The sequence below is a fragment of the Lissotriton helveticus genome, chromosome 9 (genome assembly GCF_964261635.1).
Source record: "Lissotriton helveticus chromosome 9, aLisHel1.1, whole genome shotgun sequence".
Lineage (NCBI taxonomy): Eukaryota > Metazoa > Chordata > Amphibia > Caudata > Salamandridae > Lissotriton > Lissotriton helveticus.
Window position 1 is genome coordinate 374,961,028 of NC_136070.1, and position 19,003 is coordinate 374,980,030.

At 42.9% G+C, this 19,003-nt stretch overlaps 1 protein-coding gene across 1 annotated transcript in view; it reads right to left on the bottom strand.

Moving 5' to 3' along the window:
* Positions 1 to 19,003, bottom strand: part of ATG2B (autophagy related 2B) — a 1,105,913-nt gene that overhangs the window by 739,357 nt on the left and 347,553 nt on the right. The window contains exon 17 of the mRNA XM_078660122.1: positions 6,834 to 7,026. Within this exon, the coding sequence (XP_078516248.1) occupies positions 6,834 to 7,026 (193 nt within the window). The remainder of the gene's footprint in view (positions 1 to 6,833; positions 7,027 to 19,003) is intronic.

The following is a 19,003-nucleotide window of genomic DNA, read 5'->3' on the forward strand; positions in this document are numbered from 1 at the left end:
AGTGCAAGGCACATACGAAAGTTACTGACATCATTTCCCAAGGTAACAATCTAGCAGATCGAACAGCCAAGCTTACAGCTCAGACTCCAGACATTCCAGTTAACACGATACTGACACTCACCCCAGATCAGACTACTTGTATGACAGTTAAGGACCCTACACAAGATGTCATAGACATACAGTTACATGCTACTCCCGAAGAAATCAAGAAATGGTCCGAACAAGGAGGGGTCCAGACAGATCAAGGATGGTTGACGAAGGGAAAAGCCACATGGTTTCTCCCCGACTCTATGGTTCAAGTCATTATTAATACCGCACATAGTCCAGCACATCTAGGAGAAAAAGCTATGTTAGACAGTATTCAGAACCTATGGTTCAACAAGCACTTACGAGCTGCAGCCAAGCAGAAAGTCCGTACATGTATGATATGTTGTCAGTTCAATCCAGGTAAAAGTGTCCCGGTGGAACAAGGTGGATTCCAACCTCCTGACCACCCTTTTGAGGTCCTCCAGATGGATTACATTCAGATGGAGCGATGTCGAGGTTTCAAGTATGTCCTCGTAGTTGTATGCGCTTTGTCCAGGTGGACAGAAGCATATCCAGTTCCAGATTACACAGCCGCGACCACTGCCAGGCAGTTGGTTCGTGAATTCTTTCCCCGCTATGGACTCCCTAGGGTCGTGTATTCTGATAACGGCCAGCCATTCTCATCTGAACTTATGAAACATGTTTCCCTTCTGTTAGGGTACCAGTGGAAGTTCCATTGTGTGCGCCATCCTGAAGCAGCCGGTCTCGTAGAGAGACATAATCAGACGTTGAAAGTTCGCATTGCCAAAGTATGTAAAGAGAAAGGTGTAGACTGGCTAGTTGCCCTGCCAGTTGCCTTATTTTATATGCGGATGGTTGCCCATTCCAGATCAGGTCTGTCCCCGTACGAGGTCGTATTCGGCCGCCCCCCAAACATGTGGGGTACACCTAGACCCGCAGTATTACAGATGTTTCCAGTAATATGCTGACAGATTACCTAGCTTCCTTGATGTCTGCCCTACACTCTTGTCGTTCACAGGTTGCCGCCGCATTTCCGGACAACACCGAGGTGAAACCGCATGAAGTCATTCCAGGAAGCCTCGTGTTGGTGCGGAATTTTGATTGTTCAAGTCCGCTGGAACCCCGTTGGAAGGAGCCTCGCCTAGTTTTATTGACTACAAGGACCGCCGTGAAGTTGGAGGGCAGGAAGGGATGGGTCCACCTGTCCCACGTCAAAAAATTCCATGGACTTCGTGAAAAATCTTTTGCAAAGGACTGTTCCATTACTAAAGACTGCCTAAAAACAGACTCTGAACTTGATTCTGAACTCAAGCCTCCCCTATTAGAGGAAACTCCGCAACAGGAGTATAAATTAAAACTTCGGTCTAGTAAATTAAGTCAGCCAGTTTAATTGTCTAAGTCCCTCTCGGGTGAAACGGTTAGACAGGTCCTGACATGTATGAGATAGACCCCCATAGTGAGAGAGTTAGTCAAAACTCTATACGATGTATCATCATTCTAAGTTTTTTGTTATATGTGAGTTTTATGGTTACCTGCACAAGTTATGCTTTACATTTATGTTTTCCAAGTTCACATGTAAACAAGTTTGCTAATGCTACAGTAGAGCACACATTTAGTGATCTGCCTCCTCACCAGCTATCCTATCGTCTTGCTATGCGAAATAATACATTCATTAGAATGTTACACTATTCACACCAGACCAGCAATGCCACTAATTGTTGGGTGTGTGGTCGACTCCCCCCTTCCCAGGCGCCAAAGGGAGTTCTGCCACTCTTTCCTTATCCGTTTTCACATAATGGTTCGTGTGGAGCATGGTCCACGTTAACGTCATCCTCAAATGATATGTCCCTTCTGAATAGAACATGTTTCCCAGACAAGCAAGGTCTTTCCCATAGAACAGGGTTAGATCTAGAAAATGAAGTATATGATTTAGGTAATTATTCTTCGAATTTTATGGTCCTGAATGTTCAGTCTGATACTACTCCAGATTTGCCTGCTATTTCAGTACTACCAGTCAAAGGCGAATTATGTGTCAGAAAGAATGGTTCCGCACATGTAGGACATAGTGAGTGTATTACTATTGTCGAGTATAGTGACAGTGGGAAATCTATTTTCAAAGCCTCACGTCATTCTTATTTTGTTTGTGGTCAGACCGCATATGTTCGTCTGCCTCTCGATTGGGATGGAACATGTTACATTGTCTTCCTACTGCCACCAGTTTTTCTAGCCCCATCTGATTATCACAGAAACACACATCTAGTACACGTCAGACATAGAAGGGAGATTGAGTCCCCAATTGTCGATCAAACTGAAACTACTCTAGAACAGTATCAAGACTTCAATAAAGGTTTCTTCTTCTTTATAGGACCTATCCAGAATAGTAAGTTAATACGTAGGTTAACCAGAACCCTTGAAGCAGTAGTGAATGAGACTACTTCTGCTCTAGGTAACTTAACCGAAGAGCAATCTGCTATGAGATTTGTCGTGCTCCAAAATCGTCTCGTTCTTGACGTCATACTGGCCGATAGAGGAGGAGCATGTAGAGTCATCGGATCTAGTTGCTGCATTTTCATTCCTAATAACGCGCCGTCTGTTTATTCAGCTATAACCAGACTTCATAAAATTGCCCATCAGTTACACCAGAATCCAGGCACCTGGACATGGTCCGGTTGGCTCTGGAGTATTATATCTGCCTGGGGATGGAAAGTATTGTCATTCCTAGGTATTGCAGTAATGATCATATTCAGTTGCTGCCTCTGTATACAATGTGGCCCTGCGATTTGCGGCATGTGTGCTACCTCTTGTATTCCTAGTCCTAAATCCCGTTCCAAGACAATTCGAGACGAGCAAATGATGCTATATGAAATGATAGATGGTATCATGAATATAGATGTTTCCTGATGGAAACGTAGGGCACAAGGAGGGAATGTGGAAAAGTAAATTTTGCCATGTTATATGTGCCTACGTGTTCCCCATATTTTGTTATATGTGCATGATCGATATGCATGTATTCCCCTCTGATCGATTAAAGACGCAATTACAGTTGTGTCCATCTCTAGTATACCAGTTTCCAGTCATCATGAAAGCAACGAATATTAGGCCTATGTAAACCTACGTTGCCACATTTTACAGTGTGCACGTTAATTCATTGAATTGTCCCCGTTTCTAGGCCTCAAAAGGGCCCGGACTCAGATTCAGCTCCTGTCTCCTGAACCCTCTCCGAGGAGCGATACAGCCCCCACCTTCATCCCTGACCCTTAGCTTACTTCTTGCCACGCAGTGCCCGGCCCGGCCTGGCTCTGCCTCCCAGTCTGCCAAGAATATGTTATGTTTCTAGTTATCAGTCCATCCCTCCTTCTCTGCATTCCTAAGCTACTGAATCGCATCAATAGTTTCCGTCATGGTCTAGCCTTTATGTCTCCATGTAAGAGAAATACTGTATTAATATTCATAGAATATTCCTCGCACACGCACTACATATAGAATTATGCATGCACCAGTCTTAGAGTCTATTAGCCTTTGCCCTGATAACTTTTGGATTCTATAAACATGTACTCTAAACACCAGATACTAGATATGCCTGGGTACATGTCACTCCGACACTCCAGACTTTAGTCTCCTCTTCTAGCGCAGAAGTCATAGCCCCCAGTTCTCCCTGGTAACACGTCATTGCCCGTTTGCGCGCACCACTAGGTTAGAGGTCCCAGCTGCTCAGGTAGCCCCCTCCATGTTTCCGCCCCTTTTATGACATATTCTGTTACGTTTGCATCACATGTCTATGTATACGCCCTGTACACGCCTTCTTGTTACATCATTTTGCCCTTATCTTTCGCGACTGCTACGAACCACGCCTACTGCTACGCCTACTGTATTGAATGTAATGTATTTGTTCAAGTATATATGCTGTGCACCCATGTTGAAAGCTATCCTAGCCCCCTTATGCTCCCAGATCCTGCCCCCGGCAGCTGCCATCCTATTCCCGTACAGGCTGTCCTGTTCCTGTCCTTTATGCCTGATTAAAGCCTGTAAACTCCAGCTACCTCGAATCTTGACTCTTATTTATTGAGCTATCTGTTTATATGAGTATCCTGAAAAATAGAACCGGTAATTAATTATTTATTTACCACAATGTACAAGGTGAATTAGGTTCCAAGCCTATTAATGCTGTCACCTACTTCCAATCCCCCTTAACCACTTGCACGCTAGCGGTTTTCCCGCTGTGTGCTGGATTTTAAAAATCAACATGTTGAGTGACGAGTTCACCTTGTCATCCGCACAGGGTAGGTAATGTTGATGACGAGCTGAGCTCGTCATCAGCATCGAAGGGGTTAAAGATCTTTCCACAGAGACACTGATCTGCAAAAATAAATTGTATACGGTCTGATTTGCCAGTCCCATCTCACAATCTTGGGGTCTGGATGACCAGATGATAGCTTCCAAGACTATTATATCGAACTTGGGAGGAAACTTTCAGAACATGAACACCGCCCAGTACTGAAGAGATATGGCAGTGTATATTATACAGTGCTCAGATACCCGTTTGAGTCTTATCTGCGCTGTAAAAATCTGCAAAATAAATTAATAAATCTGCAGACTTTGTTCTACTCTTTATTGATCATCAAATACTAACAGGGTTGATGTCTTCTAAGACTACTGCTTTGTTCTATCTCTCTTTGTACATAGATACAAAAAAACAACCAACAACTGGCACTATTTTTCACTGCTGAAAATGCATTCATTGTGGCTATCTGGGGCACCTTATGTAGGCTTCTGGTATCTTTGGGTCTTGGAGACACCTTTATAAAGAGGGTAATGGCATGCTCCTCAAGCCTTATATAACTATTGGTTAATATTCACCAGTATAAGTCAAGACTGTCCTGAATCATTCTTTACACCTCAAAGTGATAAGTAAGGTAAATGCAACTATTGTGTCCTAGTTAGTCCTTTTCCTTTAACAATACTGATGACCAAACCAGGACACAATAGTTGCACTTACCTTACTTATCACTTTGAGGTGTAAAGAATGACACATCACTTGACTGGTAGTCAGAAAACTAATGCAAACCAACCACACTGTAAAGTACAATACTATGAGAAAGTTTATATTTTTTTGTTTTGCAGCCTACTGAAGTTTAAAGGTTACCTGAGATCGGTCACTAGTAACTTATATGCTGGAAAAGTAAAGACGAGGGTACATATTATGGAGCAAACGTGATGTACCTATTGATGAAGAACAGTTTTGGGACACAGGCCATGCTGCCATAATTGGAAAGGTTACTCCTTTACAGCAGACAAGGGGTCAAACACACTGAGAAAACTCCATTCTTTCCCATACTGGAAACTTTGTAAACCCTGGAGAGACTTCCTTTCTCTCTTATACAGTCCTTCGTATGCTTAAATTAACACGTTCCATCTTATGGAAGGTTATCACAGGACGGATCTAACCAAAAGCAGCCATTTTAGAAAATTAAAAACATCATTAAACAATATGGAGGAAATAGAATGATACCATTTTGGTGGAAAGCATGTGAACTTTTGACTAAGAAATGTGCCTTTTTCCAATTATTAAAAGAATCAAACATACTGAGAAGGCTCTGTTACGATACCGTAAAATAAGCCAACACAGAGACACCCTTATTTATGATAAAGGGGGCTAGGTTGTCACGTATTATAAATACATACTATTTATAAATTTATGCTAGGTGAATAGCATTCATTCTCTAAGGATATTTGGCAAGATGTAGTAAGTATTTTAATGGTTGCAAATACGCCAATTCAGCATTTGTGAATTTTAAAATGCGTTTTCGTATGTCCTAATCCCACACAAGGAGTTGAAAAGTTTTTCTGACTCGTAAAATGGTTTGTCCAATGGATACAGAAAATAGAAGGTGTGTTGTAGACGTCCTTTCCAAATAGTGAATCAGTATCCAATTTATCGGTTCCGCTAGCAAAAAACAGGCACAAAACATTGATATTTTCCCAATACGTAAAAGCAAGTGGAAATTAATTTGCAAAAGTAAACTTTTCTTTTTAAACAAATCCAGTTTCTTTTAAGGAAAAAGGGCACTCTTTATTGAAAGGCAATCACAGACATGGTGGTCTGCTGGCAACAGCAGACCACCTATGATGGCCTTTAATTGTAGTAAATCACAATTTGTAACCTACCACATTAATGTTCATGGTGTAGGTCTGAAAATCTTTACTGGCTGCGATTTGTGGCCAGTATTTTAAGACTAGATATCTACACCCTGGTCCCTAATGATCTGCTAACAGCAAGTTTATGCCCTAATTAAACTGTAAGAAATAAATACGTGACGTGACTCCTGTAGGATCTGAAAAATGTTTAGGCAGACTCCTGCAAAAAACCAGTTGCATACGTAAAGCACTCAAAATGGAAGGTTGTACATGTGAGGCACTCCAAATGAGCGATTGGTAGTTGGGGGAGAAAAAACAATGTTGTCACAACTGCAATGAGACAGGCAATCACCAACCCAATCCACAGAAGGCAGGACTGTAGCTAAATTCAATGCTCTAGTATTGCTCACAAATGAAATTCAAGGTAACAATAGTGCATCAACGAGCAAAGACATAAGCATATGAACCTTTAAATTCACTACTACCATTATGTTGTTTTTTAACCACAGAATAAAATGTGCGGTTCCCACATATTAAATTAGAGTATATGGTGCTAATAAAGAAAGCAAAGAATGCAATAATCTGAACTTATGATTAATAATAATTCAGAAAATTAATATAGAACAGTTAGCCACCACGTCACAATTTACCTCTTCATTTTCAAACATAACCCTACGAGATGAAAATGGAGATGGTTCAGGACGCTTAATATCACAGACATCTTTGAGGGAATGAGAGCCACCCTCCTCTTCTGGAAAATGTCCATCACAGTCATCTTCTTCATCACCGGCTATCCTCTCCAGAATCGAGTGTATTGCAACCGGGTTTATTTTAAGCACAATTCTAAGGGAAAAAGCAAGGAAGAAAGCAAAGACTAAACAAGTATAAAGTGTAGTGTAGTGGAGCAAATAATAAATAAGATACCAGATTTAGATCAGTTCAGTGTCTTTGGCTACATTCAAAATATAGAATATAAATAAAAAATATAAGTTGACGTCTGAATCTCAGCCTTAAATGGTACAGAAATGACAACTGTGCTAGGATACAGATATGGGCACAGTCCTAACGAATGTAGACAGAATCTACAATCCTTAAAGATAAGCAACTTAAAAAATAAATACCCAATGAGATGCAGCCTGGAGAAATCTACAGCACGCTAATCCATAAACTGCCTACCACAGACCCTCATTGTCAGACACCATTTGTAGGAACACGGGGCAAACATGGGCCGTAGCTGCTGAGATCATATGCTTCTGATTTCTAGGGGTCTGCCCAACCATGACTCTACACACTAGGCTTACTCAACTACATCAGCACTTGACTCTCAGTGCTAGTGATGGGGAGCAGTCACAGGAATTTCAGGGAGGTAGTATGGGGGTGCAATACGCCCAGAACTCAACATTCGCCAACGGTCCAACACCAGTCCTTCTCTTGTAAAAAGTACTTTAATATGCTTAAACCTAAATGATATGAAATGGAGGTGCTGTTACACTGGTGCAGGACCACTGAGTCCTGAAGTAAGGTGTCTCTCCTCCCCAACTTTCGCTAATGTTATATAAGGTCTTTTGTGGCCGGTCTCAGGCAGCTCTTTGGCACAGCTGCAGTACTCTAATTGCCAGAGTGGGATGCAGTGCCTACCAAACTCTGGCATTTAGACCTCGCTCAGGCTCACAGTTTGTGTCCCAAGAGTTCTCCTATAACAAGCAAGCCTTCTTTAGTTTCTTGATGACCGCGGACTAGGGCACAGCGCACGTTAGGTACCCTTATGGCCCGCTTCTGAGCACCAAGGTGAGTTGGGCTGGAGTCAGAGGTCACAGGTGCTGCAGTAAGTCATTTGCAGGGCAGCACAACACCACACATTTTATGTCTCCACATGGCATTCAGGGCCTGAAGTAATATGATCATATCCTCCCCATCCTGATAGAACTCCAAATGCTCCTTTGCCAGCCCGTACCATATGCAAAACCAGCTGTTTCATTTACAAAGCCAGTATGACCAACACCGATGCTTACATTGCAGACAAGCTCACCATCTCGGACTGTTCTCAACACACTCAAACATCATTAGAATGCATTAAAGGGGAAATAACAAGGAGGCAGGCCTTTTCTGTGCAAGCAGGGTCTATAACAATAACCCTGTATCCATCAGAACCGATGCAACGCTGCTTCAATTTGGGAAAGAGTTTAAAAAGCACCTCTCCAAAGAACACTATATCACAGTGCAGTAGCAGTCCAGCCACCTCTCCAATCACTCATTGATTTTATGCATGTCTTTGACCATGTACAGTGCTCTGCTGCCATTTGAGTGTGCCAGGTATGCCCAGACGTGGGTCCTGTGCTCACTGTGCCACTGGAACCACGCTATACCTGGCTAAAGAGCCCTAATTAGGGAGAAACCAGTCCTAGGTTGCTTGTGTTCTGGTTCAGAGAGGACCTAGCCTAGCAGTTCGGGATGGGCTGTTCCTATGAGGGGCAGGATCAAGACTGATTTGCAAATGGCTGGGTCTAAACTGAAGAAAATCGGTGGACAAAAAAATGATAGATTCGGATTTGGCCCAAGAGATTGCCAGTGGCTGAGATTAATTTGAGCATTCCATCCATCAAATTGTTATTTTTGCAAGAACAGGACAAGGGCTTCCACTACTCAGGGGCTCTCGTGCACACTATGAATATATCACACAGGCCCCACACATTCACTCTCGCAAACAAACACTGTAACGTTAGTAATAGGATCAGGGTAAGTGTTAAGCAGGGGAACATTAAAGGAGTGGGCCAGTAGGCGTCCGCTACCAAAACACAGATAAAAAAGCTTGAGCATAAGTATTTATATCACTGGTATGGGTTATATTATGCGTAAACCCAGCAGTATCCCCATGAAATAGAAATAAAATTATACGGTGCTCCAAAGGGAAAGGGTGACCACTTGCACCCTTCCGATATGTTACGTACAGACCCTTAACCCAAATCAAATGAGACCCCTGAGCAACACAACAGTCAAAGACGTGAGTACAAAAAGAAGTCTTGCTCCTTCGTGGAATGTCTTTGTTTCTTTAATCCTTCCTCTCCACAGGAGAAATTTAGTCAATCTTAGGATACAGTGTACATTCCAATCAATCCTGTACCCAATTCCGTAGCCAACACGTGTTTCATCATTGCTTGTTAAACCAGATTGACTTAATCAGGGTTTTTCCTCAAGGTTAAAGTACACAAGTATAGTCGGGGTAAGTCCCGCTCAAAAAGCTTACCAATAATCAGTGTTGGACTTGGCCCTTTTTTGCAGGCACATCCCTGAACTTTTTGCCTTCCTCCTCTATTTTGTCTGACTTGTTTTTGTTGGTTTTATGACTCTGGGCACTTTACCACTGCTGATCAGTGCTAAGCTGCATATGCTCTCCCTATTATAAATTAATGTATGAATTAGTGATTCCATGATTGGCTTTTTTGGTTTACTGGTCAGACCCTAGTACAGTGCACTGAGTGTGCCCAGGGCTTGTAAACCAAATGCTGCTAGTGGGCTTGCAGCACTGGTTGTGCCACTCACAGAAGCAGAATGTAAAAGTGTGTCTAAGGCCTACCATTGCAGAGCATGTGTGCAGTCTGGTATGGTCATGCTGACTGGGCAAATGCACCCACTTGCCAGTCCCTAAACCTTCCCTTTTCTTCATATCAGACACCCCTATGGTAGGCCCAAGGGCAGGGTGCATTGTAAGTATAAGGTAGGACAAGCCCTGGTGTGTGTGGCATGTCCTAATAGTGAATTACAGCCATTTTCGTTTTTCACTATTGCAAGGCTACCTGTTCTCCATGGGCCAGAATGGGCAGTTAGATTATTACATTTTATAATCCTAACAGACTCAGGGAACATGGTCGAAATTCGAGTTTAGTATGCCTGAACTCAGAATGATAAAATACATATTTTAGTGAAGTTGGTTTTAACATTCTGTGTTTGAAAATACCACTCTTAGAAAGTAGGTATTTTCTTGTCTATATTTTATTGACTATCCAAAGCCTGCCTCTGCTAGGTTGTGTATTCCTTGTCTGGAGTTTGAGTGACAGGGCTGGGGGATTCCATGATACAGAATGAGTCAGCCCAGTGGTGAATAGAGAGATCTGCATCTAGATGGGTGGGAGGAGTTGCACCTGGGACCTGAATAGGGATGTGCCTGCCTTCCACAATGCTGGCTCCACCGCCTGCGGTGCGGCTGATGTCTCTGCACTGCACTGTGAAAGAAGAGAAGGAATCATGTCAACAAATCGCTCCAGGGCTGTGCTTTCCCTCCACAATGCTGGCTCCACCTCCTGTGGGTGTCTGATGTTTCTGCCCTGCACTGTGAAAGGAAAGAAGGAGTCTTGTAAACAGAGTGCTCCAGAACTGGGTTGGACTGGGCAAAGGCCCCTCTGCCCTCAGAGGACAAAGGATTTTGGGGTATAAATATTGGGACCCTGATTCCAAGAAATTAGATCACTTTTGGACTACAAGAAGTAACCTTTGCTGAGGAGAGGAACCTGAAGAAACTGAGGAGAGACTATCCCTAAGCTGAAGTGCTGCTTGGGGGATTGGCCTGCAGTGGTTGCCTGACTGCCAAAGAAAGGAGAAAGAACTCTGTGTGCTTTATTTTCAACTTGTGAAGGATCTCCAAGGGCTTTCAACAGAGCTTGCCTCCTGCTGAAGTCTCAGGGACAGCAGACTTCAAACTCCAGCTCCCCAGAGTTCTTTGGAAATGCCTGCTGCTGTTTTGCGGGTCTTCTGAGGGACTGCGTGTCGCAAGGAGCTGGAAGCGCGACTCAATGAGGAAGCAGCGTGTCACCGTCGCTGCTGCTGCCGTCGCATCTCTGAACAAGGGTGTTGCCGCTGGAGCTGTCGTTTTGCACCGCATCCAGAGAAGTGTCTCTCAACGAGGAAGAAGCGTGTCGCCGTCACTGTGGCTGCCGTCGCATCTCTGAACAAGGGTGTCGCCGCTGGCGTATTGCACCGCATCGAGGAAAGCTCCTCGCATCCCCGGAGAAGTGTGCCGCCGTCGGAGCTGCTGCTGTCTCATTTCTGAACAAGGATGTCGCCGCTGTAGTTGTCGCATCGTGCAGAACCTTTTCGCAAACGTCGGAGAAGAGTGTCGCAGTTGAAGCTGTTGTCGTCGCATCGCTGAACAAGGGTGACGCCGCTGAAGTTGACGCATTGAGCCGAGACTTCTCGCATCATCGGAGAAGTGTGCCGCATCTGGAAGATCTTCACGTCTTAGGGCCCGATGTAGGTAACCAAATACCGGTATTTGGTTTTTGATATGTAGGGGGCCTAAAATGTACAGAATCGGTAAATTTACTGATTCGGTAAAATACCGAATCGGTGAATTTACCGAATCGGTAAATCTAGATGTAGGTGGCACTGAAAACAGTGCCACAGGCCCTCAAGAATTCGTTATTTACCACAAAATACTATTTAGTGGTAAATAACGAATTCCTGTGTACATGCACATCTGTGCATGTACACCTGTGCCATGTGGCACACATACATGCCCTAAGGGCATGTATGTGTGTCACATGGCACACATACACATACATGCCCTAAGGGCATGTATGTGTGTCACATGGCACACAAGCCAGAATCAGGGGTGCAACAGGGTGTCAAAGTGACACCCTGTCCCCCTTGACAATTCGGTAATTTTACCGAATCGGTATTTACCGATTCGGTAATTGACATTGAAGCAATGGCAATTACCGAATCGGTAAATACTGATTCGGTAATTACCGAATCATACCGATTCGGTAACAATTACCGAATTACTTCCTACATCTCATTTACCGAATCTAGAATACCGAATCGGTAAAATTGGGTATTCTAGAGTCTGTAAGTGAGATTTATCTACATCGGGCCCTTTATTTCTTTGCACCGGAACTTTGCCGCATTTCTATCGCTGCAACATTACTTGTTGTGGAAGCGCAACCCATCGTAAGGTACATTGATGCAAAGTGTTGCATCTTAAGAACTGAACTGAACTAAGCTAAAACTACCATTTTTAAGTATAGTATTGTGGATTTTTGTTGTTTGTGGTATTGTGTTAAGTCTATATAAAGAATACTTATTTTTAACATAGAACTGTGTGGTGTCCATCTGTGGTGTTGTCGCTGGGTTACTGTATGTGGTCACAAATGCTTTACACACTGCCTCTGAGATAAGCCTGTCTGCTCGTGCCAAGCTACCAAGGGGGTGAGCAGGGGTTATTTTAGGTGTGTACCCCTTACCCTGAGTAAAGGCAAGGGTCCCTATTTGTCACAAGTACCTACCTGTACCAACTCGAGACCCACAAATCTAACAATCAGTTATAAGTAAGTATATCCATTGGTCCTCCTCGTGTTACAGGAATCTATTAATATCGATATGGTTTTTTTCCTCTAACCAATGAAGGGTAAATAAATTACTTAATTAGATTTGGACAGACATTTGTGGTGTATATGTTATGTCTTCATGCCAGCTATTATGTGTGGGTTGCACCAGCACAGTCAGAGGTCATCTGTTGTCCTCCACATAAAAGAGACACATGATGGTACACAATTATACCAAGATTAGTAGAGACATGCAGAAAAAAGAATACCCCTGTAAGTGGCAACAGAGAACTAAAATGATGTCGACTAAAGATCATCATTTTACTTTTCACATTACAACAACGTGATAAAAACTAAAGAAGGTCTACAAATATGGTAATGTTCACCCTTTTACAGAAACACTAACATCTATGCAAAAAAATTTAATACATGAATATAGGAGTCTTCAATTTTTAAGTCTGTATTGTATGTGAACAACAGCGATCTTGTAATAGTCATTATGCTCCCTCATAGGTATAGTCAGATCTTAAGCAACTAAGCCTTTTGGAAGCTATTAGGATTTCACCTCAATGTCATCAACACCATCATTAATAAACTATTAGAAAGGCATTGAATTAACCAACACAAATGACCAGGTGTGGAAGGTGCAGATATTCTTGATTTCCCAGCACCTCAACAACACTTTGATGGGGTGTTACGCCACCACCTCAGTGAGGTTGTGAGCCAGTGGGCATTACAGACAGAACACAAATTGATTCAAGCCATTTGAAGGCCCCACACACATGGGGAAACTTATTATTCCTTTAAAGCTTTCAAAATCACAATACGTCAGTGATCAATTGTAATGACTGCTCTATGTATTCACGTTCCTACGAGCTAAAATTAGTGAGGACACAAAAGCTACTATATGAATTCAGACAAAGCCCAAAGCTACCCCAAACTTACAGCAAGCATTGAATGAGTTCAGTGAGTTGCCCAACTGCTTTGACTAAACTGGACAACTATTGAGATACTGCTCCACTACTCCTCTGAGCCACACCTATCCCGTGATTTATAAACGAACGCAGTAGCAGAAAATGTATATTCTGCCATATGTGATTGCTCCTCGCAATTCTCTCATGGCTTTTCTCAACCCACAGAAGTATGGAGGTCACCACATTAGCCCAGCCATGCAAGCATGTTATCATGCCTCCATACTTCGCTTACATCACTTTAGAACATTTTTCACACGAACAGAGCTAGGTATCCAAATTATGTAATAGTAATCTACTGGACAACTTTCACTTTTTGGTTCCTTTGTTTGACTTTTACCAGCCTGAAAAACATCAAAAACAGATTTAACTTAAACATTGCAGTTTTCCCACCGTACATCACTTCCATTTATAAGTACTCTGCTAGCTCTTAAATTAGGATACATGGATCAGACCCCATGTAACTAAGTAAACTTATTTATTATCACCATCTTCCAGAAGCGTCTACTCTTCTTCCAATATCGAACTTTCCTTAACTTATAGGAAGTAACAAGTATGTAATGGAATATTACTAGAAGTTAACGACTATGGAACTTTAGGCCCATAACCCTCCACCAGGAAATGCTGTGAAGAGATGAAAATACATTTGTTTCATTCTCTTTAAGGCCAACGAATGCAAAAATTAGGATAAAGAACTGGTAAGAAAATCCACGCCTTCGGTATTAGTTGACATATAATATTACTGTGTTCAAGTTTAAGTTTATGTCTTACTTACTTAAAAAAACATACATGCAAGAAAAAGTGCAAATAGGACTATGAATAATTAGCATAAAAAATTCTCTAAAAAACCTGCATTCGTCTTTGTCCAAGACATAATTTAAACATGAATAAAAACAATCTAAAAGATGAGTGAAAGAATTGTCTCAAAGTTTCATCACAAAGTATAGTTAATTATGATAATCTAGTCAATGGTCCTCGGATTCATCATTGGTGAGAGGGACCGAACGTTCATGGTTCGATGATGAGAAGCAAGGAAGATCAAATTAAGTTGTCCTACAGGCGACCAATTAAATCTCTAAAAATACAATCATTTATAAGGAGCTGAAGTGTTAAGTAATTTTTCAGCTGACTGCATGTATTTCACAAATCTCACTGCCAGAATTCAATGCGCTGCTTTCAGTTAGGTCATTACTGCGGGTCTGCAAGAGCGTATGCCCAGTAAATGAATTTGGGATTACAATAATACACGCCTTTCTGTCAACAATTCCGGGCAAAGGTGCCCGATTGATTCGCTATAGGATTGGCAAAGCCTACAAAATGAATTATTGATTTTCCTTTTTCCAGAGGTATACAGTCCAAGGTTAGCAAACCACCTAACTGATAATGGATGAGTTTTTGTTTGACTAGTTTCAACATGCAAGCACTTAAACAAGGTTGCCTGTCCGGTTTTTCATAGTTATTTAAGATTGTCCAAGTGTGTGTGCGTGTTGCTAGTTGTGAATTGTGACGCACAACGTTCGAGGTAAACTTTTTAAAGGTTGTGAAGGTGACCGTAGCTTCCAACAGCGATGCTGCCTGTAAGTTCTGTAATGAATGGTCCAGATAAAACTGAGCTGCTGACTTGCTGCCTGCGCTTGTTATTTCTAGCCACAGTTGGCTTTCTAGTGAGCCATCCCATGCAGAGCTCAGTGGAAAGCAGGTTTTCATAAAAGCCTCTTATCTTTCCAGTATTTGGATGGACAGGCCAAACACCAGGCAGATTTGTTGGGGAGAACCATGTTCAATATATTGGAACCCCTTCCAAACAATGCTAAAGAAGACAGAAGTTTGGCACAAATAACGTTCATTAACGGTCAACGAGAGGGGTCTAAAGGTTTTTCGAATGCCTCAGGAATGCATGGAGTAATAAAGCTGATTTTGTGTACTCCTTGTGAGGAAGAAAATGTCCATGATTGTCCACAACCACCACCAAGTACTCATATTCCAAAGTGGTTCTAATTTGGAGGCCGTTAAGGTACCACTGGGCTGGTTTCTTTATCTTTCTATCCATTATCAACATTCTTGTGTTCTCTGTGTTGATGGAAAGGCCATTGCGTTTTGTGTAATCATACAGCTTAACCAAAAGACATTGTAGCCCTACTCTACTTTTCGATATTAAAGATGTTAAAAGGGCATTGACTGTTTAGAGAAGGCAGCTAATCGATTTGCCTCATGGCCTTGGGGCATGCGCATTCGCTACTCCTAAATCCGTCACAAAGTCAGACATAAAGATGTTAACAAGCAATAGGGCTAAAAAACAACCTAGTTTTAAACCTGTCCAAGTTTCTATTTTACACGTTATGGAGTTGCCATCTCCTAGTTTAAGTTGGAGCCAAGTATTTGCGTACAATATGACAATACTCTTTAAGAGGAGGGTTGGGATGTTTCTTGCTGCTAGTTTCTGCCATAAAATGCTGCGTTGGACCGGGTCAAATACAGCTTAGAAATCTACAAACCATGGACATACCATGGATTTTGTTTTGATCGCTTTGTCGGTCACCATAGCCAAGGTCAGAAGATTTGCAGTGATTCCGATCAACTCACATTTCCCCCGTTTTATACATAACTCTTTCACGGAAAGAGTTGCTATGATTAAAACCGATACAAAAGAGAACAACCAGCCACATCACTTGCTTAGCGAATTTCCCCCGATTACACTTTAAGAAGGAATGACTCTGAATCTCCAGAGGACCCCTGCCCCATCGAAAGTATGGAAAATAGTGGCTCACTCGATCATACAGATGCTGATTCTTATTTGGAACACTTCCCTGACATCCGGCATTTTCCCTGAGTTGTGGAAACATGCCTTTTTTCTCCCCCTTAAAAAAAAACTTAACGGAGTGCAAGGCGATCTGAGTAATCTCACTTCTCCCAGCCCCTGCAAAAAATGCTGGAAAAGTGGGTACAAAGACAGCTATCCTCCTTTATTGAGGAACATGGCATTCTACAGGATACCCAATCTGGTTTCAGACCCGGTTTTAGCACCGAAACGGCCCTCTTGGAGGTGGCAGATTCAGTAAGAATCTCAGTGGACGCAGGAGCATCAGCAATGCTGGTGCTCTTAGACTTATCCGCTGCATTTGACATGGTGGACCATTCAAGACTGTTGCAAAGACTTAAGGATATTGGTGTGGGGGGGGGGTTGGTCTTGGGTTGGTTGAAATCCTTTCTCTCCAACCTGACACAACAGATTGCCCTACAACCACACAAATCTAAACCCAAGCAGATTTGGTGTGGAGTCCCCCAATGATCAGCACTCAGCCCTCTCTTATTCAATATTTACCTGGCCCGCTGTTCTCACTTATAGCCAACTGGGGGGTGTATGCAATATCATACGCCGAAGACACCCAGTTGGTGTTCTCATTTAAAGAACAATCGGTCGACGCCTTTAAGAGTTGTTGAAAGATATTTCCTTATGGATGAATAATAACAAACTGAAACTAAATGCTGAGGAAACAGAGGTTATTTTTGGGGGAAATACTTTTCCGCCACACAAAGACCTATGGTGGCCGCAGGAAATGGGTCCACCTCCCACTCCAGCAGACTGGGCTAAAAATCTGGGGGTGAAGTGGGAGACGGACCTCTTGTTTACAGCTCAGACCAAGCAGGTTTCTTCTACCTGTTTTGTCAAATTGAAAAGCTTGCGAAAATTCATTCATCTGGTACCAGAGGACTGTCGCCGAGTCATAATACATGCTACGGTGACGGCTAGATTAGACTACGCGAATGGCCTCTATGTAGGTTTACCTCCATATTTGATCGAAAGACTGCAGATGGTGCAAAACGCGGCTGCGCGAATGATTAGGCGAGTACCATTCCGCCATCATATCTCTCCGCACATCAAGAAGCTCCATTGGCTGCCCGTGGTCCAGAGAATCGAATTTAAGACATTTGCCTTCCGCTCACTACATGGTCAATGCTCGAGCTATCTGAAACAGCGTTTATGCAGCTACAAGCAGAATAGACTACTGAGATCGAATACTCAAAACCTGTGTATTCCTCGGTTCAGGAAAGCGCGAATGGGAGGTAGATCCCTCACGGTTACGGTCGCTAAGCTATGGAATGCCTTGCCAAACTACCTGAGACTGATAGAAGAAGAGCCACTTTTCAGGAGAGCACTGAAAACTTGGCTATTTAGTCTAGAACAGCAGGACTAGGTATCAAAAGCAGTCTCTTCCAGCCCGCACATCTGTTTCGCCTTAGCGCCAGGACACCTCTGTTTCAGGTAGATGTTTGCGCTCTACAAATGTCGATATTAATATTATTATAATTATTATTATTGATTATACAAGGCATAGAACTGCATTTTCAGGAAAACGAGCATTTGGTGGATTCAGCCCAGACACAGTGTGAAGCATATAAGGCTGTAATTTGTGGGGCCGCTATCTCTCAAATTGCTGGGGTTAAAAAACGTAAGCAGGTAGAATTAGTGTGTTTAGAAACAGAAATACTGGAACTAGAGGGGAAGCTTTGAGATGCAAACCTAACCGAGACGAGACACACCTTAACATTAAAAACAAAAGAGTATTCTGCAGTGGCCACTGATGCGGCCAAGGCACTGCACAGGGCAACGCTGAGCAAGATCTATGATGTTGAGGATAAAGCTGGGAAACTGCTGGCCTGATTAGACCGAAGGGAACAGACAAGTAGAGTAGTAGCGGAGCTCGCATTGGAGTCCGGGGAGAGACTCGCTGAGCCGCAGGAGATCGCGGATGCCTTTGGTGTCTATTATCGTGGTATATATGCGTCTCAGACGCCACACGTAGAAAAAAAGAAGCACTCCTTTTTGAGGGATATTTTCTTGCCTGCTATCTCTGAGGAAGAGTGGTCAGAACTTGATCTGGAGCTGAACAATACAGAGGTTGAGAAAGCCATACACAACTTACATGTGGGGAATGGGAATGGTATTGGGCCCAAATGGCTCGCCCATTGAATTATATAAGCTAGCCCCAAGTAAGATCACACCCTATCTCACTGGAATGTTGTGGGAGAGCAGAGAGGCGAGATTGCTTCCCACTGACCAGAGGTTGGCGACAATTGTGGTAATGCAAATAAGTGGCAAACCTAAGAATCTGTGCTCGTCTTATAGGCTGATATCGCTGCTCAATGCAGAAGCCAAGATATTGGCGAAAGTCCTAGCCACTCGTTTAATAAGCGTCATAACACTACTGGTACACCCGGACCAATCGGGCTTTATGCCAGCCAGGAACACTTCTCATAACTTGCGGAGACTACACTCAGTGTTGGACAGAGCCAACACGATTGTGGTGTCCCTGGTTGCGGCTATTGCGTTAAACATAATAGAACGGTCCTACATGTTTGCAGTATTAAAGAAGCTGGGATTTGGCCCGGGCTACTTGGGGTGAGTCCGCTTCCTCTATATCGAACAACTTGCTGAAATAGTGGTCAAAATTAGAAAGTCTCCTGTGTTCAAACTTGGTAGGGGTACCAGACAGGTCTGTCCTCTCTCCCCATTGCTCTTCGCTTTAGTGC